At 59.2% G+C, this 26,818-nt stretch overlaps 2 protein-coding genes across 3 annotated transcripts; one reads left to right on the top strand and one right to left on the bottom strand.

Moving 5' to 3' along the window:
• Positions 1-51: 51 nt before the first annotated feature.
• On the bottom strand, positions 52-8,009 carry ATG9B (autophagy related 9B). The gene is made up of 14 exons (XM_044246844.1): positions 7,369-8,009; positions 7,209-7,252; positions 6,982-7,046; positions 6,643-6,804; positions 5,953-6,094; positions 3,708-4,462; positions 3,382-3,535; positions 2,969-3,148; positions 2,148-2,384; positions 1,845-1,978; positions 1,570-1,666; positions 1,238-1,361; positions 983-1,151; positions 52-829 (listed from the first exon to the last, which is right to left on the bottom strand). Exons 1-13 carry the CDS (start codon positions 7,907-7,909, stop codon positions 1,024-1,026), a joined length of 2,763 nt encoding a protein of 920 aa, XP_044102779.1. The 5' UTR covers positions 7,910-8,009; the 3' UTR covers positions 52-829; positions 983-1,023.
• Positions 8,010-10,488: 2,479 nt separating this feature from the next.
• ABCB8 (ATP binding cassette subfamily B member 8) lies at positions 10,489-26,396 on the top strand. 2 transcript variants are annotated; one of them, XM_044246845.1, is made up of 16 exons: positions 10,489-10,670; positions 14,481-14,790; positions 15,151-15,306; positions 15,384-15,478; positions 15,596-15,701; positions 16,504-16,665; positions 16,769-16,854; positions 16,970-17,067; positions 17,427-17,532; positions 20,418-20,451; positions 20,668-20,804; positions 20,937-21,031; positions 21,181-21,314; positions 22,038-22,185; positions 23,520-23,770; positions 24,430-26,396. In XM_044246845.1, the coding sequence occupies exons 1-16, from the start codon at positions 10,576-10,578 to the stop codon at positions 24,553-24,555; spliced, it is 2,139 nt and encodes a 712-aa protein (XP_044102780.1). In that variant the 5' UTR covers positions 10,489-10,575; the 3' UTR covers positions 24,556-26,396. The 2 variants fall into 2 exon arrangements, with proteins under 2 accessions (XP_044102780.1, XP_044102781.1); XM_044246846.1 differs by lacking the exon at positions 14,481-14,790 and having other exon boundaries at positions 10,527-10,670.
• Positions 26,397-26,818: the final 422 nt, after the last annotated feature.

The raw sequence follows: 26,818 nt of genomic DNA on the forward strand, positions 1-26,818 counted from the left end.
GATGCCTAACCCAGCCCCGTCGATTAAAACTACAGAACGACAAGCTTGGTCTTTTAATTTGTGCAGATCGAGGTCGTGGTAATTCTTTGGAAGGCGGTCCTAGCCTACATACTCCACTCTGACCCAGCGCTCTAGAAATATGGTTTCCAGCCAATCAGAGAGAGCACGGTGTTGCTTCTTTACTCTTGACTGAGAAGCAGGTACAGCCCTCAGCTGCCAGGAGTGGGAATGCCAGAGACTAAGGTCACAAAGATGTGCGACACAGCCCTGAGCAACCTTTACTGCTGGTTTCAAGCAGGAAGAGGAGACACACCTACTTCCTCTGACATCACATCAGTGCTGAACTCCAAAAACATCAGCCCTCCGTACTCTTTCCACTCACAATTCCCCACAGCTCTCCTCCACAAGTCCCGCGGGACCCTGAAGGCCAGGCTGGCTTGGAGAGCACACTGCCATCAGGTCCCGTCTCTCTTTGTTTCCCTTACATTTAGCTAGGCCTCTACCTTGGCCCTGTCCTCCACCCTAAGGATACCTGGCAATTGCTTCCCGGCCAGATGGTCAAGAACAGCTAGCTGGGGTGGTGTCCCCTCAGCCCCTCCAGGTGGGGATCATCTCTGAGACTTCTTTCCAGATCTTTTGGCATCTCCTCTCCTACCCTTTCTCTGCTCTCTGGAATGAGCTCATCACTAACCTCCCCCAACTCCTGCCCAACTAAAGCCTCCTTAGGCCTCCGGTCTGGGGCGGCGGGGGGTCTCTCTAAAGAAGGCTCGGCGTCATGTCCTTCCACTCCATCTTGTCTGATCTCCTACAGCTGGATAAGCCAGGGAACCTGGGGGAGGAGAAGGCTCTTGGCAAGCATTTCAGCGGTTTAGGTTGGAAAGACGACCATCCCCATCACCCTGAATTCCCACCACTGCCCCCATCCCTCCAAGTGTGGCTCCACCCAATTTTTTGTTCATTCCCCAGCTCCCACCCACCCTACCCTCTCACTCTATTAGACAACACTGACCCCGAGGAGCCCTCTCAGTCAGTGCTAGGGGCCTGACCAGGCTCCTTCTGGGTGTCCGTGGTCTCCTGAAACCTTCCAGGGAGCAGATTCTGGGTCCTCTGGGTTCTCCACTGCTGTCTGGGGCTGGAGGCAGGACTAGAGCCTGGCGAGAAAAGCCATCAGCTGGCTGGTGTGGTGATGCCCACTGTCCCCCCAGGGTCTGACCCCTGCACACCCTGACCACCTCACCATCACTTGACCAGGATGGCTTCTCCTCGTCAGGTGAGAGTGTCTGGGAGGGGCTGGACCAGGGCCTGGACAGGGAAGAGGCTGAAGCCTCACCCCACAGTTCCTGCTGCTGCTGCTGATGGAGCTATATGGAAGGAAGAGGAACGACAGGCTCTCTCGTGCCCCACAGCGGGAAACCCAACCCCTGGACTAGGGGCAGAGGCTTTTCAGATCTCCTCTTTCAGCTCCTACCAAGTATTTCCTTACACTCTACCCCCCCACACACACACCCATCTCCATTTCATTCAGCTGCTTTCTCCCCACATTTCTCTTTCTGGCACCCCTCGGCTCACCTGGTGCAGGTAGATGGCATGAAGACTCATTTCAGCAGAAGCAAGTTCTGGAAGCTGGGCCAGCTTCTGGCCCCCAGTGCCTCCTGGGGACACACAGCTGGAAAAGAGGACACAGTACACCAAAGACATGCCCCTCCCCTCTGCACCTCTCAATAAGAGTCCAACTTGATCTCCCCTTCCCAGGGTCCCTGCAGACTCCTCCTGGAGGACAAGCTCTCCCCACCCCCACCCCCCACCCCGCTGCTGCTGTGCCTCTCCCACCTCCCTGCTCTAACCTCGGGTCCTGGGCAAGGCGGGAAATGGAGGCCAAGAGGCTGGCTGTGGCTGCAGCTGGGCAGGGGGCTGTGGGGCTCAGGTCCCGTGGGGGCAGGAGGGGCTGCCCCAAGAGGTTGGCCAGGAAGGCCTCGGGCTGGGAGCAAGAGAAGAGGGCATCAGAAGAGAGGACAGAAGCGGAGGGAGGAGGCCTAGGAAAGGCCTGAGAGCAAGCTAGACCAGGGAGCGGGTTAACACAGAAAGTGAGATGGACCGGAGGGCCCGGCGGTGGTCAGGACAGAAGCGCCGGCCAGGCTGCAACTCACCAGAGGTGAGGAAGAGTCGCTGAGCACCCCAGGCGTGGGGGGGCTGCGAACGGAGGTGGCGCCCCACGCTGCCGCATCTTGTTGTACCCTGCCCCGAAGGTGCCCCAGGAACTTGGAGCTGTGCCCTGGGGGGCGCCATTGTGGGTGGGCCAGGGAGAACCGCATCAAGGAGAGCTCAGTCTTTCCATCTTCTGCGCGCTGAGACAGGGAGGCCTCTGTCTGGCCAGCCGAGAGCCACTGAGAACAAAATCAGCCAGTCATTCAGATGCTGTGGACACTGCTTTGATAGCTTCGGTGGAAGCCTTGTGGGGTAGGCGGTACAGGAAACACCAGCCGCTTCCCAGGTCAAAGACCAGACGCTACAATGGGGACTTGCTCAAGATCACCCAAGAACACAGCAGCAAAGCAGGACCTGGGTCCAGAGCCAGCGCGAGTGGAGGGCGTGGGCTTAGGGTCTTCCCAGCCTGTGTGCACTGGACCCCAGGGCTGGCCTGACTGTCTTCTTCCAGCCCAGCCTACACCCAGCTCATACCTCCCCCTCTCGGCAGTCTTGCTTCCCACGTACTGGAGTTACAGTGTGCTGAGAGCTCTGTCAGCTTCTGCACACACCCTCTCCCGTAATCCTCGCAGCCCCGTGCCTTAGCTACAGCCACTGTCCTTGTTTGACTGATAAAGACACTCGGGTGTGAGGAAGTGACTAGCTTCCTCACTGGTCACTGGTGGCAAACGATGAGCGTGGCATGGAACCCAGCTCTGCTCTGAGCCAGGCAAGCACAGCCCTGCCCACCCACAACCCCACACAGCCAGGGATGGGCTCTAACCTGAGGGTGCCCGTGGCGCTTCACATCCATGAGGGCAAAGGAACAGATGTCCCCAACGCCAGCCACATCCACAGTGAAATGATGAAAAAAGTCAATGATCTCCAGAGAACGAGGGGAGAACCAGAAGAGCAGAAACAGCGGAGTGAGGAGAGGGGACAGGAGCTCCTCCAGGAGGGAGACCTGGGGAAGCAAGATGAGACTCAGAAGGGGTTGCCAAGGGGTCCCACGCTGGCGATCAGGACCAAGAGATCCCCGGGGCCGCTGGCCGAGGACCGGAAACCTCTAAGCCAGACGCCTCCCGGCTCCCGGGATGGCCAGCCCCTCGAGTCGAGCCCGTTGGTCCCCAGCTCTCTCCAGGGCGCCCGCGGGCTGCACCGCTGTCTCCGCAGCCCCTCTTCGGGCCGGACCCTCACCGCTCGGTACTGCAACAGCCGCGCCATCTGCCGGTAAGCGCTGGCCTTGCCCGCGGGGCCGGGCTCCTCCGGGAGGTAGTGCATGTGCGCCAGAGCCGCCTGCAGCAGCAACTGCGGGGAGCGACTGCGGCCCTGCTCTTCCGGAATGAAAGACCTGAAGGGCGGGATGGGGGTGGAGAAGGGGCCTGCGGTCAGGACGTACCGACCCGCGGCAGGGCTGCGCGGCGCCGACGGCGGGAGGGGTAGGGACTCGCGGGAGAGTCGCCCCCACCCCCGTCCCCGGTCAGAGGCAGGCCCCGCTCCTCTCCGGACAAGCTCCCCAGCACCTGGCCACGGTGGCCGTGACCCCGAGCGCGGTCATGGCGGTGAGCACGTGCTCCACGGCCAGCACGTCCTCGTCGTAGACGGTGAGCACGAGCAGCGCGGCGAAGAGCGCGCCGGCGAAGAAGACGAGCTGGCGGGCCAGCAGCGCCAGCAGGGGCGCGGGGGGCGCGGCGGCGCGCAGGAAGGCGGCGGCGGGCCGGTAGGCGCGGGCCAGGCGCGCGCGCAGCTCGTGCGGCAGCTCGTTGAAGTGGCGCAGCTGCAGGTGGGCCAGGCGGGACCAGCGGCGCGCCCCCAGCGCCCCCGGCTCGCGCCGCAGCAGCTCGGCGTGGCTGTAGAAGGCGTGCAGCACCTGCCAGGCCAGCACCAGCGGGCTCAGCGCCAGGTTCACGGCGGCCAGCAGCAGCACCGTGCGCCGCCAGCGCGCGGCCAGGGCGCCCCGCTGCTCGCTGCGCTTGTAGGCGTCGGGCAGCTCCCAGCCCCCGCGGAAGAGCGAGAAGGGCCCGCGGAAGAGCAGCAGGTCGACGTTGAGCGCCAGGCCGCGGCTGAGGAAGGCGGCACTGCCGCCCCAGGGCAGCGCGCAGCGGGCGGGCAGCAGGCCCTTGTTGGCCAGCGCCACCTTGTAGTTGGTGTAGCGCAGGATCCGGTGGTGCACGTCGAGCTCGGTCAGCGGCCGCGGCTGCACGCACAGCCCTCCGCTCTTCTGCAGCGCCAGCAGGCGGGACTGCACCTCGGCCCAGGGCACCGAGCTGAGCTCCTCCTGGGGAGAGGGCATCGTTGAGCGCCAGGCACCTGGATTCCCCGGCACCGCGATGGCCACACTCACCCTTGACCGGAGCTACAGCCCTCATTTGCCCTCTCCCCACCTTGCTCTGCCGGTGTCCTTCAAGGCATCAGACCGGCCACCTTTCCCTTTCTGCCCTCTCTTGCCCTCCCCTGACCTTGTCGCTAACAATCAGGACATTTCTTACTTCCTTTCATCCTCTTCTGAACTGTGTTCCTCCTGCCCCTGCCTCTCCTTGAGGCCATGAGTCAAGTGACAGACACCTCATCATTTAACTTCTTCAGATATCTGATCTCAGCTCCCGGAGAGCAGGTAGTCTGGACCCTCCCCCTCTGCCCGGAAGTTCTTCACCTACAGCACAGACTGGCTGTGGGGAAGGCAAACTCTCCCCTTTCCTAGGGTGCCGGCCACCACAGGACGGGACACCTCCTTGTCTCAGCATGCTTTGAGGTCCCCCCCCCATTCCCAGCCCCATACCGCCCCGCAAACAGAATAACCTGCCTAAGACACTGGCTGTGTCCGTGTCTGGTGGGGTGCTGTCAGATCTCACTTGGGTCTCATCTGCAAACCTCACGTTAGCCCAGTTTCACCCAGCTGCCCCAGTCCGGCTTAGTCAAGTCCCTCCATGCCAGCCTCTCCACTCCATCCCAGGCTCTCCCCTTCCCCTGGAAGGAATAGGGGAGGAGGAGAAAGAAGGGAGGAGGAGAAGGATCAGCAGCCTTCTGGAGGAGCCGTGGACTAACCCTTGCCTTCCCTGACGTGGGCTCCCCTGGCCCTCTCCATCCTTCCTGCACTCTGCCCCGGGGGGCTTTCTGAAACCCCTCCCGTTGGCTGTGCAGGAGAGCTGTGTGGAAGGTCCTGCATGTCTGAGGGGAAGAGGGAAGCTGGCTACAGAAGGTAGCCTTTGAGCTGGGTCTTAATAAACAGGAACTCGGGAACAGAGCAAGAAGGAGCATGGCCAAGATGGGGAGGAAAGAAAAGGCCAAGCATGACCAAGTCACCACAGGGGCTCACTGCAATTAGGGAGTGAGGCCAGATGGGGGTGTGCGATCCCCGGAGGGGGCCTGACACTCAGCTGCCGGCTGATGGGGCCATCTCACTGCTGCCCCACTTCCAGCACTGGGGCTTGGAATGCCTTCCCATTTCCTAGTCTTCACAGCCTCACCCAAATTCCTTCTGCCCCGTAAAGCCAGATGGCCACCCTTCCTCTGAATACCCACTGTTTTAACCACAAGCATGTGACTATAAATATCTTCTATAATCTAACTAAATCAACAAAATTCCACTGGGGTCAGGACCATGTTTTCTAAGCGGTGGTCTCAGGGCCTGGGCACGTGCCTGCTTTCCACTGGGTTCTTCTGTCTGCCCAGGCCCCGCTCCTCCCCTAGTCTCTGCCTATCCCCCGCCCCCAACAGAACCCCCCAACACACACACACCTTGTCTGCAGCCTCGCCCACCCAGCTCACCGGGGGAATGTGCAGGGCCTCCCTGTAAAACACCTGGATGTCCCAGTAGCTGAAGAGGTTGCAGACCGAGCGAAGCAGCTGTAACAGCCAGAAGGCTGCAGCCAGGATCAGCAAGAAGACCAGCAGGGGGCTGGAGCGGATCCTGTGTGGGGTGGGACAGATGGCAGCGGGAAAGTGGGGGCCCAATGGAAAGGGAGACCAGACTTGGGGAGAGATGGAAAAGTCACAGAGAGGGGGACCTAGCTATACCAGTGGCTCTTGAAGGATACGCCCTAGGAGTCCATGAGCCCTTACAGGTGTCTGCAAGGTCCAGACTTTCCAGAACACTGAGGTTTTCTGCCGTTTTCACGCTCATTCCCTCGGGAGGGTACAATGGGCCTTTCCAGAGGTTATGTGTGTGACCCCATGTCATCAGCCGATGGAATATGTGCTTCTATACGCTTAGATTGTAAAGTTATTCTCAGCTTTAAGCTCTAATTAGGTAAATATAGATAGATACGATTCTCATAAACAAAAGCTCTTGGGTGTTCCTGATCAAGTTCAAGTGTATTAAAGGTGTACCTTTAAAGGTATTAAAGACCCAAAACCTGGAGAACTGCTGATTCAGTCCAAGGGACAAAAGGAGCCGGAGTGGGGGCGGTTCTTGCCTGCTCATCTCCCCCAGCCACTCCCCAACCAGCTGTCACTCACCGCTGGGCACACTGGGAGGAGGACAGGACGGCATCTGCCAAGGTTATTTTGTTGTGGAGCAACCCAGGTCTCGTCCGGTTGTTCAGGTGGTTGGCAAAGAGGATGTTGTAATCCACGCACCGAAGGAGGAAGGTTGTGAAGGTGACGATGAAGACGAATTGTCTGGGAGACAGGAGCACAGTGGTCAGTCTCCAGGCCAGCCCTGGGGGGTCCTCCCCACCCTGCGGAGCCCCCCTGGGCTGCTGGGGTTTGGGGGGAGTGGCTGTGCTGGGTGGACCAGAAGCAGGCACTACTGAGGAAGCAAGACGGCAGAGCTTAGGGGTGGGACAAGCATCTCACCCCAACTGGAAGACATCCTCCAGCAGAATGCAGGCAAAACCATTCCTCTGATGATAGCTGTAGACGTGGCGGTGTGTCAAGAAATAAACCAGAAGCGTGACGGCCCTTTCCTGAGAACCCCTCCCTCAGTCCCCCAAAACAGCATGCTCAGAGCCTCCCTGCCAAGAACGGCCCCCTCCCTCACCCCCACCCCAAGCCACTGCTGCCAGGCCGAGCACAAAGGATATCTTGGTGAAGAAGCTGTCCAGATTTTGGATGTGGTGCCAGGAACCTGGGTACAGAAGAGAGACTGCTGGGACTTGGCTGTGCCGAGTGACCAGTTCACACCCTCAGGAGCCCCAATCCCTCCCCAACACACTCCCCTCACAGCCCCGCACCCACACTTACCTCGGAGCCCTTCAGGCACATGGAGCAGGGGTTGCTGGTCTTCCCCGTGGACGGGTGAATCTTGGGACCCCTCAGGGTCACAGTCTTCCAGCCGTTCATAATCCTGCTCAGGGATCAGAGGGCCTATCCGCAGCCCAGGAGGGTCCTGGGGGCATCGGCGTGAGGGAGGGGGAGTCACTGAGGCCAGGGGTGGGGTGGAGTGAGAGCCCCAAGAGGGGGGAGCAGAGGTGGGGGTCATCGTGGGCTGTGCCTGTGTTGTTGGGGTGGGGAGGGCACTGTGGCGAGGCTGAGAGGCCCCTGGGGCCTGCACCGCTGGGCAGGGGGGTCCCAGGGCCAGGGGGGCAGCTGAGGAAGGAGAGCTTCTTGTGTGAGGGGCAGGGGACAGAGAGAAGATGGAAATCCTCCCTCCGCCAGGCCCCCGACATGGAGGAGGAGGAAGAGGAGGCAGCGGCATGGGGAGGAGAGGCACCGATCCAGGCCCCAGGTCTCCCCACCGCCCCAGCCGCCCTCTGCTCCCCCCCCAGCCCACTCGCCTCACCATCAGACCACTAGCTTCTCTGGAAAGCTTGGAAGGATGGGCTCTGCCGCTGCTTCCACAGAGGTCTGGGGCACTGAGCAGGGACTTCAACAAGGATAGTGACAACAACAGCGCAGTGACTCAGTTGGGGCAGGCCTCAGGCGTCCCAGCTCTCAGTCACCTGTCTGACCACTCACAACCCTTCCAGGGCAATCTGCGGCCAACTGGCTCAGGGCCAAGCCTCTGTGCCTGGGAGGGATGTAAGCCAAAGAGGCAGGGGCTAAAGATAACTGCAGACCAGAGAACTGTCCCCCAGCTGACCACCAATCGTCCCCTCCCTGACCTCGAGTCGGTTTAAAGGCAAGGCCAGAGAGTAGCAGCCAAAATAATACAGCAAAAAGGAACCCCTATCAAAGGAGTATAAGACTATAAGGCCGAGATATTAAATCTTTGATTCCTTAAAATCTTGTCACCCTTCCCCCGACGTACTCCCCAAAGATCAACAGAGAAGTGCTTTAAGACCAAAAGTAAAAAGAAGAAAAAGGAAAGAGATGGTGTTCCGTTTGTCTGGTGGTACAAAGGGAAGAGGGGAGACTGCCCGCCTTCGCAGCCAGGCTGGAGGAAACTTGAGGAGGGGGAGGCAGAGGAGAACGGAGAGGCAGCTATCCTGGATATGGGAAGCAGTTCGGAGAGCTTACACCAGAAAAGTCTCCTTGGCGTTCTTTTTTTTTTTTTTTCTTCATCCCATTTAACACCGAAAACCCTCACCCCCAGTCCTGATCCAGTTTAGGGGGTCCCTGAGCAGCATCAGGGCTGAACCAGCAGAGGGCAGCTTGGGAGGGGGGGAGGGAGGATGGGGTTTGGAAGGGTAATTTTAATATCCAGGCATGAGCTGGGTGAGTTGAATTCCTTGTTGCCACTTCTACGAGGAGGAGGAGGCAGCTAGTTTGTTGGCATGTCCGACGCCATTCCTGAGGCCCTGAATCACCAGTTTTCCTACTGAACACCATTCCTGAGGTGCTGAGTCAGTCACCCAGGTGTCAGGATCTCTGGGGCTCAGGCCTGAGGACTGTTGTAGGGGACAGTATCCATGAAATAGAGAGAGAAACAAAGTGTGTCAGGAGCGTTCACTGGAGGAATGTGGTGGCAATCATGGACTTGCCCACAAAATGGGAGTCCAGACACGCCTGTTTTTCTCCTGTGCTGCCTTCCAGGGATGGGGATTATTATAGTAGCTCAGGACTTGCATCATTTTATCCCTCAGCCGCAGGAGGCAGAGCTATGAAAACGAGATTCCCTCCTTCTGGAGGCGGCATCCTAGTGCCCAAGATGGAATCCCACATTGCAGAGGGACTAGGAAATTCCCATCTCGCCGAGACAGCTGCCGGAGTGAGTTTTGTAGGCTTTGCCTGATCTCTCCTCAACCTCACTCACCCCAATATTCCACCACACTCACATTAGGACCCCGCCCATACTCCCAGCCTAACTTCAAGCTAATCTGGCACCTTCTTCTGCCCAATTCCAGCCCAGATTCATCAATGGACAGCCTCCCTATCACACCCCAATTCAAGTGAATTTATTATAAAAAGGGCACTTTTCAGGGCACCTGGGTGGCTCAGTCATTGAGCATCTGCCTTCGGCTCAGGTCATGATCCCAGGGTCCTGGGATCAAGTCCCACATCGGGCTCCCTGCTCAGCAGGAAGCCTGCTTCTCCGTCTCCCACTCCCCCTGCTTGTGTTCCCTCTCTCCTTTATCTCTCTCTGTCAAATAAATAAACAAAATCTTTTTTAAAAGAGGGGGCACTTTTCTCTGCCAGGCACTTGGAGGGGAAGGGGGGTATGGATAAATGGGGAGCCACTATCCGGAAAGAAATCACAGCCCATGAGGGCTGTAGCTATGCAAAAAAATCACACGCAAGAAATAAATCAATGCTCAACAGAGATACAGAACTGTGCGGTGGGAGCCTTAGGCAAGTCACTTGACTGCGGTGAGGAAGGAATCTATGGGGGGGGGGGGAGAAGGATCTGGGGTCGCGCCTCCATAAGCTATACAGGACTTCCACACTAGTGGTTCTCAATCATTAATTAGGGGACGTGTATCAGAATCATCAGGGTAGTTTTTTCCCAAATACACGTGGCTGCCGCCCCGGGGAACTCTGACTTGCCTGGGAGAAAGGGGCGGGTGACAAGGAGCGTGCAGATATTTTGGAAAAAATTCCCCAGTTTTGTCCCTTCCTCCCCTAGGACCGGCACTCTACACTCCTTGGAGACCCCGGGATATCTGGAGTCCGCCGGCAGCACCCATAGAACAGCCCCGAGAACAGTCAGCGGCTGGGGCGTTACTATGGATACCCCACCGCGGAGGGACGCCGGGGTCATACACTTGTAAGGTGACCCCAGAGCTGACCCCAGAGCTGACCCCGGCACTGGGCGGGAGGCAATGCCTCCACTGATCAGCCCCGCCCAGCCTGGGCGGGTAGGCGAGGCTGTCTCCAATCACAGTTCCGGAAGGAGGAGGACCGAAAAGGCTTCCTCCAATCACAGTCCTCGGAGGGATTGACGCGTCTTTCCGCCAGTCGTCGCCGAGGCGCGAAGGGGTTGTCGGGATGGGGGCCGGAGCGAACATGGAGCCCTCAATGGGATGAGGGTGAAGCTGCCGTTGCCGGCTGCTCGTGTAGTCTCGTCCCATCATGTTGGTGCACTTATTTCGGGTCGGGATTCGGGGTGGCCCTGTCCCAGGCAGGCTGCTACCACCCCTCTGCTTCCAGACATTCTCGGCCGTCAGGTAAAAAGTGACAAAGCTCCAGGGAGCGCGGGCCGTTGACCGGCGGGCCGTCCGTGGGGCCCGCCGGGAGATGGAGTCCCGGACTCGCGCGAGGCCTGCCGGAAGTTGTAGGCCGGCCCGTGGGTGGAATGTCACTCCCCGGGGCTTGGCCTCAATTATTTATAGTGACGACCCAGGTGCCAGCCGGACACTCGGTGCGTCTGTATCCGTGTGTGAGCTGGACGCAGGGCACGCTCTAGGTCGGGGACCACGCCAGGTCCGTACTTCCCACCAGAGGGCGCCATGCCGCACCTCTTGAGCCGTGGGGTCGCGCCGTTCCTGCCTCCTCCCTGTCCTGGTTCTTGGAATTGGTCTGGCAATTTGGACAAAAATTATGAGTGTCCAGAGACATTTAGTATTGGTGCTGCTCCCGAGATTCAATATGCGCTGAACATAAATGGTTCCTAAATCTGGATACGTTCAGCAGAGATAAAGTCAATCTAGAAACGCGTACATGTGTGTTCTTGTGTGTTCCCTCTACACGTGCTGGTTCAAAGAGAGACACACGCAGGGAGGAAACGAACGTGGACCTGAAACTACGGCTCCAGTGTAAATGCTTTATGAGAAAGGACTAATTCCTTTCGCATCCTCGAGTGAATAACCTGCAGGCCAGACAGGCAGCCTGCTGGCAGTGGTGGGTGGATGTGAACTTAGGTCATTTGGAAAGCCTATCTGATTGAAAGGGAGCAGGAGCGGGGCCAAACTGGAGCTAGAAGCACTGTTGCTGGGAAGTAATCCACCAGTTCTTGGCAGTGACCAAGCCCTGCTTAGAGTCTTAGTTTGGAGAAGATGAGAGAAGCTGGAAGGTAGCCATGGTGAATTATTAAAAAGTTTGAAAACAGTCCTTAGGAAAAAAGAGTTAGGGGTTGATATCATTTAAACCAGAGAGAAACCCAGGGAAAGACGTCAAATAACATCCAAGTATTTGTGTGTTCACAAGGGCAGTGCCTTTCAAACGTGCAAGTCACAACAAGAGATCATAAAACGAATTTAGTAGGTCAGGACCATTTAGAAGTGAATATAATAGGAGACGCCTATAGAGCATGTGACTTTTGATCTCAGGGTCATAAGTTCAAGCCCTAGGCCAGGTGTGGAGCCTACCTTAAAAAAAAAAAAGTGGGTGGCTCAGTTGGTTAAGCGACTGCCTTCAGCTCAGGTCATGATCCTGGAGTCCCGGGATCGGGATTGGGTTCCCTGCTCAGCGGGGAGTCTGCTTCTCCCTCTGACCCTCTCCCCTCTCATGCTCTCTCTCTCTCACTCAAGCAAATAAAGTCTTCAAAAAACTTTTTTTAAGAAGTGAATATAATAGAACACATGCGCAACAAATTAGGGGAAGTATTGTTTTGTGAAACATTTCAATTTTGTCTGACATGTTTATTGTCCTGGGTGGCAATGCACAACGTATCTCTTATTGTTGGCCTCAGTAAGTCTGAAACTTTGCAAACAGTACAGTAGCAGGTCAGGTCAGATTTTTCTCTTCTGCCTTTCCAGTGAGGGCATGCACTCAACAAACAGAAGCATTTGCTGGACATCTGTTATGTGCAGGAGCTCTGCTAAGTGCTGGGAACGCAACGTGAAGGGAGTAGAGGTTCCTGCCTCAAGGAACGTAAAGTCTAATGGGGCAGTCGGAAGCAGGGTGAGCTTCCCTGTCTAACATTTAAGATAGACCTAAAGTACACAGTGGAAAACAAGACATAAAAACTGGGCAGCTGGAATGGGATGGAAGGAGGCATAACAAGTGGTGGTAAGAAGCCACCAGGCCTCCCTGGAACAAGAGAAGGATGAGGGAGAGATGCAGTTAGCAGCGCCCGAAAATATCACAGACTAACAGTAAAGGGAAAACCTCATTCTATTTATTTTTTATTATTATTTTTAAAGATTTTATTTATTTATTTGACAGCGATCAGAAGCAGGTAGAGAGGCAGGCAGAGAGTATGGGGTGAAGCAGGCTCCCCGCTGAGCAGAGAGCCTGAGGCAGGGCTCGACCCCAGGACCCTGGGATCATGACCTGAGCCAAAGGCAGAGGCTTAACCCACTGAGCCACCCAGGCGCCCCTCTATTCATTTTTTAAAAGCCCCTCCCATCAATAAGGTCATTTGAATCTTTTTTCCCCCAAAGGGATTTTTTTTTTTTTTTTTTTTAGATTTATTTGAGAGAGAGCATGCATGAACTGGGGGGAGGGCCAGAGGGAGAAGGAGAAAGAATCTTTAAGCAGAATTCCCACCAAGCATGGAGCCCAGCGCATGGGGCCCAGCACACGGGGCTCGGTCCCAGGACCTTGAGATCATAAGCTGAGCCGAAACCAAGAGTCAGCCACTTAACGGACTGTGCCACCCCGGCGCCCCAGCCTTATCTGAATCTTTGAGCGTCCCACCATATACCCTGGGCCAGGTAACTTCTGCTTCCTGTTAGAAGAAGATCCTGTCCCTCTCCAGCTTTCTCCTCCCTGCTATGATCTTTACAATGTAAGTTGGGTTATGTTATACCTCAGCCTAAATGCCCCCCACCCCACCATGGTCCCCATTGCCCTCTAAAGTCCGGGTGTTCTCAACGGACTGGGAGGCCTGCGCCCCGCCCACGCCACGCCACGCCTCTTCTCCCTTGTACCTCAGGCTTCAGCTTCTCTGTTCCTGTCATTTTCCATCTTCCCTACCTGCATCTGTTCCAAACCTGCTTCCTGCTGCTAGAGCTCTCCCCTGCTCTCTACACACACACACACACACACACACACACAGCTGCACTGCCTTCCCTTGGCCAGCTCCTTCCCATTCACCCTCAGCCTCCATAGGAGGGCCTTCCTGACTCCCTCAGACAGAAGGGTGTGCTCTCTGCTCCCTGAGGGCCCTGTCGTGCCCCTTCCCACACTCAGCAAGCTTTGTCACTAGCTGCTTGTCCTCCCCACTAAAACCTAACCTCGGTGAGGGTGATCACGGGGTCTGTCCCATTCATCCCTGTTCCCAGTGCCTCGCAGCAGAGCGCTGGCATACAGTAGGCGCTGAGCCCGCATGGCCATGGATCCATATGGAAACCATGGGACAGAGGTGATTTTGGCCCGAGGTGACAAGATTGGATTATTTCTTTTTTTCTCTTTCAGCTGAGGGAATGTGTCACCATTTCCCCCCATGCATTGTCACATAAGCCCTGAAGGCCTGGGAGGAGCCAGGGTGAGGGCTGCCGTGAGCCGGGACCTGCAGAAAACATGGGGCAGGCCCAGGCCCTGCCACACATGGCCTTGGGCACTGCACACGTGGCCGAGTAGGATAAGCCTGGATTCTGGAATCGCACAGCAGGGGTCTCCTCTTGTCCCTGTTATGCTACTGGGGGACAAAGTATTCCAGCTCCCTCAGCCCCTGTGACATTTTCTTTTATCAAGTGAGGGGAAAGGCACCTCCCTCCCAGGAATGGAAGATTAAATGCAGCAGGCCGTGGACGCAGGCCAGGGGGACCGCTCTGCCAGCCCTGCGCCAGGCACAGGGGAGACGGCTCTCCCCATCTTGCCTCTCCGAGCCGGGTTCCCCGGGGACTTCTGCGTCCCCATCTGGAAAAGGAGCGCCTGTAGAATAACTGCCATCCAACATGACATCCTGTGATCAGAAAAAGCATGGGTCGGAGATGGTCACGGACCAGAGGGGCCTGTGGAGGCTGAGCAGGCCCCACTGTGTCATGGGGAGATGACAGGCTACTGTCTCAGTCCCCTGCTGTCTGACCTGTATGCGCTCCTCTGAGGGACAATTGGGGCCTTGACCCGTCCATGCCGTTCTCTCCCTGCAGGTCCTCTCATGGCCGCAGCTCCTACGTCCTCAGGGCCGCAGCCCAGCTGAGGTCCCGGCTCCGGGCCCACCTCCTTCGAGCACCTCCACCTCCCAGCCGAAGACCGTGTGCCTGGCGCTGGGTTGGGGGAGTCCTTCTGGGCCCTGTGGTGTTGAGTAAGTGCCCCCGCCTCGGCCTCGTGGCGCTGTGTGAAGCAGAAGAGGCCGCTCCCACCCGCTCCAGACCTTATGCCGGGGAGGCCCGCTTTAACTGGAAGCTCTTCTGGCAGTTTCTGCGCCCCCACCTGCTGGTCCTGGGGGCAGCCATCGTGGTGAGATGCCCCTGTCCTTTCCCCCACGTCTGGGACGGGGAAGGAGCCACTCAGGGGTTGGCAAGCTGTCTGGGCACAGCTTGTCTGCCTCACCAAGTCTCCGACTAGACCCCAGGAAGCAGCAAGGGCTGGCTGGCCTCAGGGACTGGAAGCCGGGGGTGCCGGGAGCTCCTCCGCAGAGCAGCTGGGTGTGCAGGGTATGGGGTCCCCAAGGGCCGGCAGCCTGGGCTCTAACTCAGCCATCTCAGAGAAGCACGGAAGCAGCCAAAGCATGAGCAGCTGCAGGGGAGGCGGCACCGAGGTCAGGACCAGGGATGGGGAAGAAGACGGCCCCTTCTAAAGTCTCCCCCACTCCCCAAGCTGGCACTGGGTGCGGCCCTCGTGAATGTGCAGATCCCCCTGCTTCTGGGCCAACTGGTGGAGATCGTGGCCAAGTACACGCGGGACCATGTGGGGAGCTTCCTGACCGAGTCCCGGCATCTCAGCATCCACCTGCTCATCCTCTATGGCGTTCAGGTACAGTGCGGGAGAGGGCCTGGGGGGCACCCAGAGGAGCCACCCAGGCGTCCTGAGTGCCCTGGCCTCTCTCCCAGGGGCTGTTGACCTTCGGGTACCTGGTGCTGCTGTCACGCATCGGCGAGCGCATGGCCGTGGACATGAGGAGGGCCCTCTTCAGCAACCTACTCCAGTATTGCCGCCTATGGGGTGTGGGTTGGGGTGGCTGAAGGCCTGGAGTTGGGGCGGCTCAGCCTGAACTCTGTCTCTCTCTTTCTCCTGACCTCCGTCACCCTTGACCTACCATCAGACAAGACATTGCTTTCTTTGATGCTTTAAAGACTGGGCAGCTGGTGAGCCGGTTGACAACTGACGTGCAGGAATTTAAATCATCTTTCAAACTCGTCATCTCCCAGGTCAGTCCCCCAGGCCCCCCTGTGTGTACACACGCACGCGGGCACGCAAACACACACACACACACACACACACACACGCACTCTGTCTACGGCCGACACACCTGGCCAGCCCCATCCTGCCTTGCTGTTGGGCCCTGAGCCTAGGCTCAGAGCAAGTGAGACGCCCGCCGTCTGGTGAGGGTGTGGGTGAGGGAATGGGGAAGTTCACAGAAGGGAGGCACCGTGCCATCGTCCAAGGTCAGGACAGGCTGTTTCTCTCCTGTTCTGAAATTCTACCTCCCCGGAAAACCTTCCCAAGGACTCAGACAAGAGCTTTCCTGGACCAGCTTGCCAAGAGCAAAATCACCCTGGCCCGCCTTACTCCCAGAGCGCCTGGCATGCTGACAAGTGTTAAGGGGAATGAGTGAAGGCTTCTTACCGTATCGCTGGTGTCCTGCCCTCGTCCACCCACACTGTCACTGTGCCTGCTGGGTCACACCGGACACTGGCCCGTGGCGGTCCCGGATGACATCCCTACTCAATACTTTTCCTTCAGTTCCTCGAGCAAAAAAGCAAAGCCAACTGGGATTTGTCTGGGGGAAGGATGCGTGGTCCATAGACATTCTCACCTCGCCCTTTCATGCCTGCTAGTAGGGAAGGTGTTCCATTTTATGACTGGGTGCACTGCCATTTGGCCTCCCAGGGCTCAGACCTATGGCCTTGGCCTTGTGACAGGGTAACGCCGGAGCCAGCAGACCCTTGTAAAGTCCCTCCGTCGAGGTGCTGTTGCCAAATGGCCTTCCTGCCTTCCTCCTCTCCCCAGGGGCTGCGAAGCTGCACTCAGGTGGCCGGCTGCCTGGTGTCCCTCTCCATGCTGTCCCCCCGCCTCACGCTGCTGCTTATGGTGGCCACGCCCACCCTCATGGGAGTGGGCACCCTAATGGGCTCAGCTCTCCGAAAACTATCTCGCCAGTGTCAGGAGCAGGTAACGGCATTCCTGCCCATCCCCCTCACCTGCCCCATTTCTCTCTGCCCTGCCATCCCTCCCGGGCTCCTACCTCGATGTCTACTTCCTGGACTCCTTGCAGGTTGCCAGGGCAACAGGCGTAGCAGATGAGGCCCTGGGCAATGTTCGGACTGTGCGGGCTTTCGCCATGGAGCACCGGGAGGAGGAGTGAGTCCCAGACAGGGAAGGTCTTAAAGCAGGGAGGACTCCCCGAGTGCACCCCACCAGCCCTGCACCCCTACCTGGCTGCTTCCTGACAGCCGTGCTTGGCCTCTGTCCCCAGACGCTATGGCGCGGAGCTGGAGGAGTCCCGCTGTAAGGCAGAGGAGCTAGGCCGAGGCATTGCTTTGTTCCAGGGGCTCTCCAACATCGCCTTCAACTGTGAGTGAGCAAGTCCCCCCGCCCTGACCCCAGGGTTTGGGAGCACCGGATCATGGCTGGGGATGAGCGTGGAGCAGCACAGTACAGTCCCAGCAAGGCAGGCAAGGGGCAGCTCTCTATGTGCTTGGTGTCCTTCAGACGTCTGTCCAGTGCCAGCTGCCCAAGCCCCCCCCCCGCCCACTCATGCACTCATTTCCAAATGAAGAAACAAAGGCAAGTCGCCATTGAAGTGATTCAGTGACATTTCAGTCAGTCGGAGGCACAGCAGGGACTAGACCTGGGCTCTGACACCTAGGCTGGGCTCTGTCCTCGGCTCCTCGTCACTTCCGTGCTAACCACCTGGCCCTCTCCCCGTGCAGGCATGGTCCTGGGGACCCTGTTTATCGGGGGCTCCCTTGTGGCTGGGCAGCAGCTGACAGGGGGAGACCTCATGTCCTTCCTGGTGGCCTCCCAGACAGTGCAGAGGTGAGTGTGAGGCTGTTCCCCTCCTGAAGGAGCCTGCTGGGTCACGGGACAGGGGGTGACAGCCTGCTCTGGGGACTGCTGCCCGGCCCTGGCTGCCCAGTTTCCTCAGGGGAACGAGCTGAGAGCCCCCGCCCACAGCGTCCTGCACCAACCAGATGTCCAGGAATGCGGCTGTCCTTTTCGGCCACCTCAACAGCTCAGGAGTGCTCGTGATAGCTTTTTTTAAAATGAGGAATTGTGGCAAAATGCATGTAGTAAAATGTACCCTCTTGACCCATCTTTAGGGTAGACGTAGGTAGTGTCCCGGGCTCCTACTTCGCTGACGTCACGCCGTCAGCCACCAACCCTCCTTCGTCCTGCAGACCTGAAGGGCTGGGCCCGTTAACCACTAGGCCCCCCGGCAGCCTCTAGCTCTGTGCTCTGCCCACATTGAGCCCCTCCCACAAGTGCAGGCGCACAGTGGTTGTCCTGTGACGGGCCTGTTTCACTGAGCATAGCGGCTCCCAGGTGCGTCCATGGCACAGCCCACGGCAGGATTTCCTTCCTCCTCAACGCTGAGTAGGATCCCATGTGTGGATAGACTGCCTTTGCCTCGCTCTTTAAGAGCTCACCTGCGGTCCTCTGCCTGACCTTCCCAGGGACGAGACGCTCACCCCCTCTCCCGCCCTGCCCACCCTGGAGCTCGGTGTGTTCATGGCTCTGAGGTCTGCCTGCCCCGAGCTCTCTGCTCCCTTCGCGCAAGAACCCCAAGGTCTCCCCTTCCCTTTCTCTTCTGAGCTAAACACGAGCAGTTCCTGCTGCCGTTTCTCATCCCTTTGTCTCCCCCACACGCTGTGTATATAAAAGTACAGGAAGCACAACTAGATGTTATGATAAATAATTGAAGAGCGAATATGCTGTAATAAATCACCAAAGGGTAGAGACCGGCATTACCGTCAGCCACGGCAGGGAAATACAGTGTCGCCCCGACAGCCCTCCGTGCCTGTCCCCGTGGCACGTGACACTCATGGCACGCGTGGCCGGGCTGTGTGTCGTGTCTCACCGCCCGCTGCCTCCCGCATCCCTCACCGTCCCAGGTAGGGGGAGCCCGTCCCAGGAGCCCCACCCTCGGCCTCACTTACGTCCGGTGCTCCCTAACGGGGCCCCGTTCAGACTTTCTCTGAAGTTCAGATCCCAAGTGGCCTCATCCCTCTTCCAGCCTGGGCACTAAGAGGCTCCTGACTGTTGTAGAGATGGGACATGGCCCTGACCCCAGGCTGAGCCCTGGCCTCTTGCCCTGCTCCCAAGGACCCCGATGAGCCCCACTGGTTCTATTCATACCGTCACCACATGGCCCTCCATGGGCATGGGGGTGGGGGGCCTCCCTTTCCCAAGCCTGGCCCTCCTGCTCCAGACCCGCCTTCCCCTGGGCCCCCGCGTCCCCCGTGGCCTGAGTTCAGACCTTTCCCTTCCCTCCGCACTGCGCCACCTCGCCCGTTAGCAGGGCTTCATCACAAACAGGAAAGCCTGGGGGTCTATCCGCACTCCCTCTCTCGGGCTGCTAGAGGGAGCTGCTCCCACAGCCACAGGCCCTAGGTCCTTCCTTCTGGGGGCCCACGTGGACACTCTTCACCTTCCACTTTAGAGGAATTAGGTCTATTGTTATTAAGGAGGCTGGTGTATTTCCTCCTGGGGTCCAGCAGGGGCGGGGAGGGGAGAGAGGCAGCCTCAACCTGGAGAGCCCATTCTAGGTATTCTTTTTGTGGCACCGGGTCTCTGGTGGAGATGGGGGACATCCAGACGGACCCCAGTCAGGGTCAGGCCGCCTGGTCTGCATCCAGGCCTGGACCTTGCTAGGAACGGGCCGCCCACCCGCCAGGCCTCTTGGGAGAGCCAGGCCTTCTCGGAGAGCAAGGCCATCACACACCGAGCCGTGGGCATCTGGTTTCTGGTTGCTGCCGGGCGCCGCTGCCAGGCCCTAATGGCTTCCAGATCTCTCATACAGTTTGTTTTCCCTTCTCATCCGCGGACAGCTCACTGTCCTGGCTCTTCCCTGCCTGATGCCTCTGGGCTCACGTTGGTGAATGACGCTAGCCCTGCGGGCCTGCCGGAACCACTTCCTTGCGGGCCCCTCCCCCTCCTCACCCCGGAGCTGGAAGAAGTGACTTTCCTCTTCACAAGAGTCGGTCTTTCCTCTCGGAGAAGGACCTGCGTGCACACTCACAGGCGCGCGCACTGTCGTGGGCTGGCCGACCAGTCAGGGGCCGCTGACCGAGAAGCATGAGTCACCTTCCAGCGGCCGCCGGCCCCGCAGGCCAGAGGAGGCGACGTCTGTCTACACAGACACGCTCGGCCCGTGCCCCACACCGGGCGAGCCCACACTAAGGAGTCTCTGGAATTTTGTCTTGGGGTCTCCCCAGAGTTCCCACGCACCCCACCCGTGGTCCAGTAGCTTTGGTTTTCTTTCTGGGAAAGGATTCCTGTCTGTTTTTCCACCTTAATTAGCCCTTGCTCCCCTGGGAATCCCATCGCGCTACTAGATCTACCCTTGCCCCGTGGCGACGGCACCATCCCTCGTGTTCCGGGGCCGGCCCTCAGGCTGCGGGCGGCCTGCCCTCCGAGCCCCAGTCCTGAGGCCCGTGACAGCCGCCAGCCTCATCTGGCCGAGGAGGGAACAAGGCGATAGCGTGGCTCCTAGGAGAAGCGACTTGCCGGCAAGCTGTCTAGTGGTGCCGGGTCCCGGGGCTGCCGCCGTCCCAGATTGCAGGAGCGTTCTCGGGGTTCGCCTTCAGGCTGCCGGATCCTGCCTCCCCGCCAAGTGCAGCTGAGACCCACACCCTCCCCTCTGGCGCTGGTCGTCTCTCGGGCTCATGTCCCCTTTGTCAGCCTTCCTGTCTTCCTCACAGGTCCATGGCCAACCTCTCCATCCTGTTTGGCCAGGTGAGTGGCAGTCGGGGGACAGGTGTGGACATCAGACCTGGGCTGGAGTCATGGCAGCAATGTCACCCGTGTGCTGCAGAAGGCGGTGTCAGACGGAGGGGCCACCCCAAGCCCCTACCCAGCCTGCGTGCGGGAGGCCGGGAGATGGTGCAGTGCTGCCGGCCCTTCCCTCAGACCCCAGCCCTCCCTCACCGCAGATTTTAACCCCCTCCCCAGGTGGTGCGGGGACTCAGCGCGGGGGCCCGAGTCTTCGAGTACATGACTCTGAGGCCGTGCATCCCACCGTCTGGGGGCTGCCGCGTCCCCCAAGAGCACCTGCGTGGGGCCGTCGCATTCCATGACGTCTGCTTCAGGTCAGCATGGGCGGTGGGGGCGGCGGCGTTCCCCCGGGATCGAGCCCCCCTCGAGGTCCAGTCAGACTTGAGAGAAGACCAGGGTAGTATGGGGCCGGGAACCCGGTCTGACTGAGGCTCTCTCGGCTCCAGCTACCCCTGCCGCCCCGGCTTCCAGGTGCTACAGGACTTCACGCTCACCCTGCCCCCTGGCAAGATCGTGGCACTTGTGGGCCAGTCCGGGGGAGGTGAGACGAACCCACCACCATCCCCCGCTACGATCTGTAGGGGGAGGAGGGGCCCCTTCACCCTCCCCAGGGGTTCTCTTTCCTGGCTCAATGTCCAGGAACCATGCCGCTTCTGTAACCGCACCATCTCCCCGACCCCAATTCTCCAGGAAAGACCACCGTGGCTTCCCTGCTTGAGCGCTTCTATGACCCCACGGCGGGCGTAGTGACGTTGGATGGACGGGACCTGCGTACCCTCGATCCCTCCTGGCTCCGGGGCCACGTCATTGGCTTCATCAGCCAGGTGGGGAGAGGAGAGGCTCTCTCCGCACAGGCTCACCTACGACATGTGTCTTGAACCTCTCAGACTCTCTCCCCTGTTCTCTTCGGCGGGGCGGGAGAAGGCTCTGGCCTTCTTCACTGGTCCCCCGGTGGTCAGGGGATCTCAGGCTTCCCCGGGCCAGACCCCCGCAGCCCTGCCCTCGTCCCCAGGGCAGGAACTCCACTTCTCAACTAAACCCATCCAAGCAGGTGGGGTGGGATGCTGTTTGAGGATTCCTGGGTTCTCTGATAAACCTGAGGTGTCCAGAGGTCGAGAGACCCCCACACCCCCAAGAGGCAAGGTCCCACGGCCCCACCTGAAGCCCTCAGCCCTACTCCTTTCCTTCTGTTTGAGGTGGTGCTGCCCAGCAAGGGTCCCTCTTCTCCCTCTGAGTGGGTGCAGAAGGCACCCTTATCTCCTTCCCCTGCAGAAGAAAGCAAGAATGCAGACTCCCACCCCATCTCTCCAGAGAGGAGGGGCTTTGCCAGCCGCCTTCCCATCCCACTCCTCAGGGACCCTGTGCCCTGCGGGGAGCTCAGCCTCTTCCCACACTCATAGATTTTCTTATTTGACTTGTAACTTTGAACTCGCTCTACTCGCCCTCCAAGAGGGCAGTTCCGGTGTAGCCAAAATCGCCCTTCCTGATGCACCCCTGTGAGGTTCAGGGCAAAGTCAGAATGTCCCATGTGGATCCCCCACCTGCAGGAGCCAGTCCTGTTTGGAACAACGATCATGGAAAACATCCGCTTTGGGAAGCCAGGAGCCACGGACGAAGAGGTGTATGCAGCTGCCCAGGAGGCCAACGCCCACGAGTTCATCACCAGCTTCCCGGAGGGTTACAACACCATCGTCGGTGAGTCCCAGGGCGGTTTCCTCCTCAGGTCTCCGGGGCCCTCGGTGTGAGAATCCAGGGGCCAGGAGAGGCCTGGCATCAGGGAAGACTAGACCTGTGCAGGCGGACATGGTTCTGTGGTTCAACCACACACAGGCTGCAAAGACGGGGATGCCACAGGGAGTGCAGGGATGGGACCCAGTCAGGAACACAAGGGACCTGTGGCGTTGGGACCCTTCAGAGCTTCCCAGGGGCCCCCACGTCCTAAGACCTGACCAGAAATACTGTGGTATTAACCGCCTCAAAGTTCTTACGCTTCTGGCTCCCGTGTCATTCCTGTTCCTTTATTCCTTAATTTGAAAATGTTTCTGTCTAGTTACCCACAGGGATTGATGGGGCTGAACAGGTCTCCCTTCTGACTTAACCTAGAAAAAGGTGTAGATGGTCCTGGAACATTGAAATATCACAGCCTCACACTAGAACATTCTCCATGTGGCTTGCAGCTTTGTGCGTTCATCTCAGGGGGTCTTTTTTGCAACCTTTGGGGCCAGGTGTTTCATCCGGAGTCTTGGCCCTGTTGTGGAATGTTCCAGCACACGTCAAGGTGTGGCACAGCTGGGGTTTTCAGCTTTTCTTGGAGCCGAGGGCTCAGTCTAGCTGAGCATCATACCTGCGACGTGGCACCCCCTTCGTGCCCCGTCTTTAGCCATCGTCCCTGGGCTGTGGCTGATTCAGCCGATTCAGATCCCACTGCTCAGATCCCACACCACCCTGGGGGAGGAGCTGTCCCCACACCTGTCTGGAGCGGCTCCTTCCATGTACCTCCGACCCCAGCACACTCCCGGGCCCGTCTGCGACTCTGGTCCGCCCCCCTGCTCTCTGACCGCGGTCACCGTGGTGCTTTCTCTAGCTCCGGGCAGTCACCTCTGCTGTTTCCTATGGACATTGTAGACCCCAAGGGTGGTCTTCCCAGAATGCCCCTTGGCAGGCCGTCACCCCACTCCAGGGCCCACATCCAGGTCCTGGATGTCCCCCAGCGGCGGAGACCCAGCAGGCCAGAATAGGGCAGGCCCGGCCCAGCTCGGAGACCCTGCGCTGGGGTGGGAGGGGCACGCAGTGACTCTGGGGTGCTCTGAGTCCCACGCGTGCGTGGCTCCCGCTCTCTGGTGTGAGTGCGCTTGTGCACTGGCCCCGGGTTCTGGGGTCAGGAGCTGAAGCGTCAGAGGCGGGATGAGTGTGCATAGTGCCAGGGAGGGGGTTGGTGTTGGTGGGGGGCAGAAGGGACGTTCCAGGTGGCCCCAGTGCCCCTTTGTGAAGATCGCTTCAGGGCCCCCGCCCTGTCCCCTTCCACCCAGGTGAGCGGGGCGCAACCCTGTCTGGCGGCCAGAAGCAGCGCCTGGCCATCGCCCGTGCCCTCATCAAGCAGCCCGCGGTGCTGATCCTGGATGAGGCGACCAGCGCGCTGGACTCGGAGTCCGAGCGGGTGGTGCAGGAGGCCCTGGACCGCGCCAGCGCCGGCCGCACGGTGCTCGTCATCGCCCACCGGCTCAGCACCGTGCGCGGGGCCCACCACATCGTCGTCATGGCCCACGGCCGGGTCTGCGAGGTCAGTGGGGGGCCGGGCAGCGACGCGGTGGGCTGGGGCAGCTTCCGCCGTGGACAGAGTGGACCACGTGGCTCAGCAGAGCCGTGGGAGGGGGTGGCCTGGCCCGGGGGCCTGGGGCCATATTCTGGGAGCAGTCCCGTGTGTGGATTCGGGAGTCCCTGCCCTGGTCTCTGAGGTCTCTCTTCCTCTGTCCCATGGGAATAGTCGAGCTACGACCTGGCTCCCGGGACCAAAGGGAAAGGACTCGGGGAAGTGTAGAAGGGCCTAGGGGCTGAGGTCAGAAGACGCAGCACCAGGGACCGTGAGCAGGGGCCGGCCAGGAGCAGCTCTCCAGAGCCTGGCTCTGCAGCGAGGCCAGGAGGCTGTATGGGGCCTGGGCCTAGCACCCAGCTGCTTGTTTAAGTTCAAGCTGGAGTCTCTGTTACAGACCTAGAAGGATTCAGACGCCCTTCCAAAATCCGGCTAAATAGAGAGGAGGCGCCAGCAAATACACAGTTGCCAGTGGTGATCTGTAACCAACTGTGCTTTGGGTTCATAGTGTCCCCAGAAGGGACACTGGCTTAGGAGACAGTGAGCCCAACGGCCGATAAGAAGCCAAGCCGCCTAGGGCTCTGAACTGGGCTGGGGTGATCACCTCCCCCTCCCTTTCCTCTCTCCAGGTGGGGACCCATGAAGAGCTCCTGACAAAAGGCGGGCTGTATGCCGAGCTCATCCGGAGACAGGCCCTGGATGCCCCAGCTCCTGACGTGCCCGGAGGTCCCAGGAACTGCGACCCCAAGTCCTGAGGTCTGGTCGCTGCCGAGCATTGGTGCCCAGGGCCAAGGCTTAGCTCCAGGAGCTGCCAGGGACCAAGCACCCAGGACGGCCAGTGTGCCGGGGTCCAGGCGGCTGCTCTCCCCTGCTCACGATGAGACCTGGGCCTAGCGTCAAAGTGGGGGAGGTAGGGACTGCTCCCATCCACTCCCTGCTCCTGCTGCCAGGCTGCCTCCCTCCTGCCGGAGCCATAAGTCACAGAGGAGGAGGCAGAGTCCCCAGGCCCCCGGTCTGTTCCCTCCCTCTGCCCAGACCCTCTCGCCCCCTCTCAGAAAACCTGCCAAGTCTCCCCTCTACCCAATAGCCTAAAGCTGTCCAGGCCCAGCTGCGGAGAATCTTTCTAAATCAGGCTCAGGGAGTGGGAATGGGAATTCACACTAGGGTGGCCCACACCCATGCCAGGACCTCACCTTCCTGGACCCTGACTCCCCACTCTCCTCTGTCCCCACTGCCTCTCTGAGCCGTGGGAGAAGGAGCCCACCCCTCGGACCAGCCCCTCAAACCCACAGTCCCCATTCTGAGAACAACTTCCCTTCCTTCCTATTCCATCAAGACGGTCCTTTTTCTAGATTTCATCCCCACCACCCACACCCCACACCCCCATCCAACAGAACAGGTGGGTTGGGACACCGGCCCCTGGCCCTTGGGAAAGGGGTAGGAGGGCAGGGCATGGCATGGTCTATTCCACAAGGAGCTGGAAGCTTACAGGCTGTCTTCCCATGGCCCCGGCTCCGTGCACCTGACTCTTCGCCCCTGAGATTGCGGAAGCCCCTCTTTGTGAGGACACCGTGCTCTGAACGACACAAGAGCCGACATGTACCCCCAACTCCAGCCACACGGGTCATACGGTGCTAGGTCAAACTGCGATGGACAAGTTACGACTTAACCCCCAGGCCGATGAAACACAAAATCGGGTGGATTTATCCTGTGGCTCTATCCAAGGACAACGCCATGTTTCCGTGGCGGCCTCCATATGCAGGACAAGCAGAGTCCGCCGCGACTGGAGGCCATCAGGGGAGAATATTGGTGGCTCAGGTGTGCAGAGCTGGGGCCAACAGTCCCTGCAGCCTCTTCCGGGTGTGGTTTGGGACCAGATGCTACTCTGGGGACAAAGCACCTGAACATTTCAGATAAACCCTGGTGTGCTGCCCTGCTTCCCGACGCTAAGAGGTCGCCTGCCAGGGTGGCCCCAGCCCAGGCCGCGAAGTGTGGGCTCTGCGTGGCTTTGCCACCAAACGCCTCCCTAGTAAGTGCAGCCCAGAGCCAGCCTCAGCCCCTGTAGCCAAGCCTGCACGGGCCTGCCTCACCCCTCCTCGAGGGAGAGGCAGCAGAGGCGAGCTCCTCCTGCTCCACCAGCTCCAGCCTCTGGCGCCCAAGAAAATTCCAGGTCTCTTCTGACCTCTTCAGAAAGCCTGTCCAAAGCCTGCACCCTCCCCCTCCCCCGCCCAGCTAAGGAAATAGTGTGATCTGTGGGAGCTGGGAGGCCTCAGCCTCGCCCTCGCCTCCTGCCACCGTCCCCCATGGGTCACATGCCTGCCATACTTCATCCCAAGAGTTTAAGAGTCTAAATGGGGTCATCTGCAGGGCGCCTGGGTGGCACAGTCGATTGCGTGTCTGATTCTTGGCTTCGGCTCAAGTCGTATCTCGGGGTCCTGGGATCGAGCCCCACGTTGGGCTCCACGGTCAGCGCAGGCAGCATCTGTTTGAGATTCTGCCTCTGCCCCCCCACTCATGCGTGCGCGTGTGCATGACCTCTCTCTCTCTCAAATAAATCCTTTAAAAGATAATAAACGGGATAATCTGTGGTAAAATACTTCAGACTCCCAGTGCTACGGCCTCAGAAGCTGGTCACGTCCGTACAGTAAACTTAGCTACTTCCTCCTTCCAAGATCACGCGCTCATGAAGCACCTACGGCGTGTGCTGGCCTGCGACGGGGAGGAGGACGGCCCTGCCCCCGCGGAGCTGCGGTCTTGTCTGGAGGACAGGTGACGGCAGCACGGTGTGGTCGTGGTCAGCTGGCAAACTGTTTATCGTCCCCTCCCGGCCAGGAGCCCGCCAGTGTGAACCTGGCAACCTCACACGTTTTGTGCCACAAGATGGAGTAGAAATAAGCTTCAGTAAATAAATTATCGGAGCTAAGCCCCTGTTCTCTCAGGCCGACGATGCAGCATCTCCCCGCTCCCAGATACGTGGCGGCAGGTGAGCGTTTAACCAAATGCAGGGCCGGACACTGA

The sequence above is a fragment of the Neovison vison genome, chromosome 4 (assembly GCF_020171115.1).
Source record: "Neovison vison isolate M4711 chromosome 4, ASM_NN_V1, whole genome shotgun sequence".
In the NCBI taxonomy this organism is placed as follows: Eukaryota; Metazoa; Chordata; class Mammalia; order Carnivora; family Mustelidae; genus Neogale; species Neogale vison.

Bases quoted from the DNA above. Each gene is read 5' to 3' on its own strand.
- ABCB8 (XM_044246845.1), top strand. From the start codon at position 10,576: ATGTTGGTGCACTTATTTCGGGTCGGGATTCGGGGTGGCCCTGTCCCA. The intron at 15,702-16,503 runs GTCAGTCCCCCA...TCCTCTCCCCAG, and splicing joins TCAAACTCGTCATCTCCCAG to GGGCTGCGAAGCTGCACTCA. The intron at 20,805-20,936 runs GTCAGCATGGGC...TCTCGGCTCCAG, and splicing joins TTCCATGACGTCTGCTTCAG to CTACCCCTGCCGCCCCGGCT.
- ATG9B (XM_044246844.1), bottom strand. From the start codon at position 7,909: ATGGTGAGGCGAGTGGGCTGGGGGGGGAGCAGAGGGCGGCTGGGGCGG. The intron at 4,463-5,952 runs GTGAGCTGGGTG...CCCTCTCCCCAG, and splicing joins AGGCCCTGCACATTCCCCCG to GAGGAGCTCAGCTCGGTGCC. The intron at 1,979-2,147 runs GTGAGTTGCAGC...TCTTGCTCCCAG, and splicing joins GCGACTCTTCCTCACCTCTG to CCCGAGGCCTTCCTGGCCAA.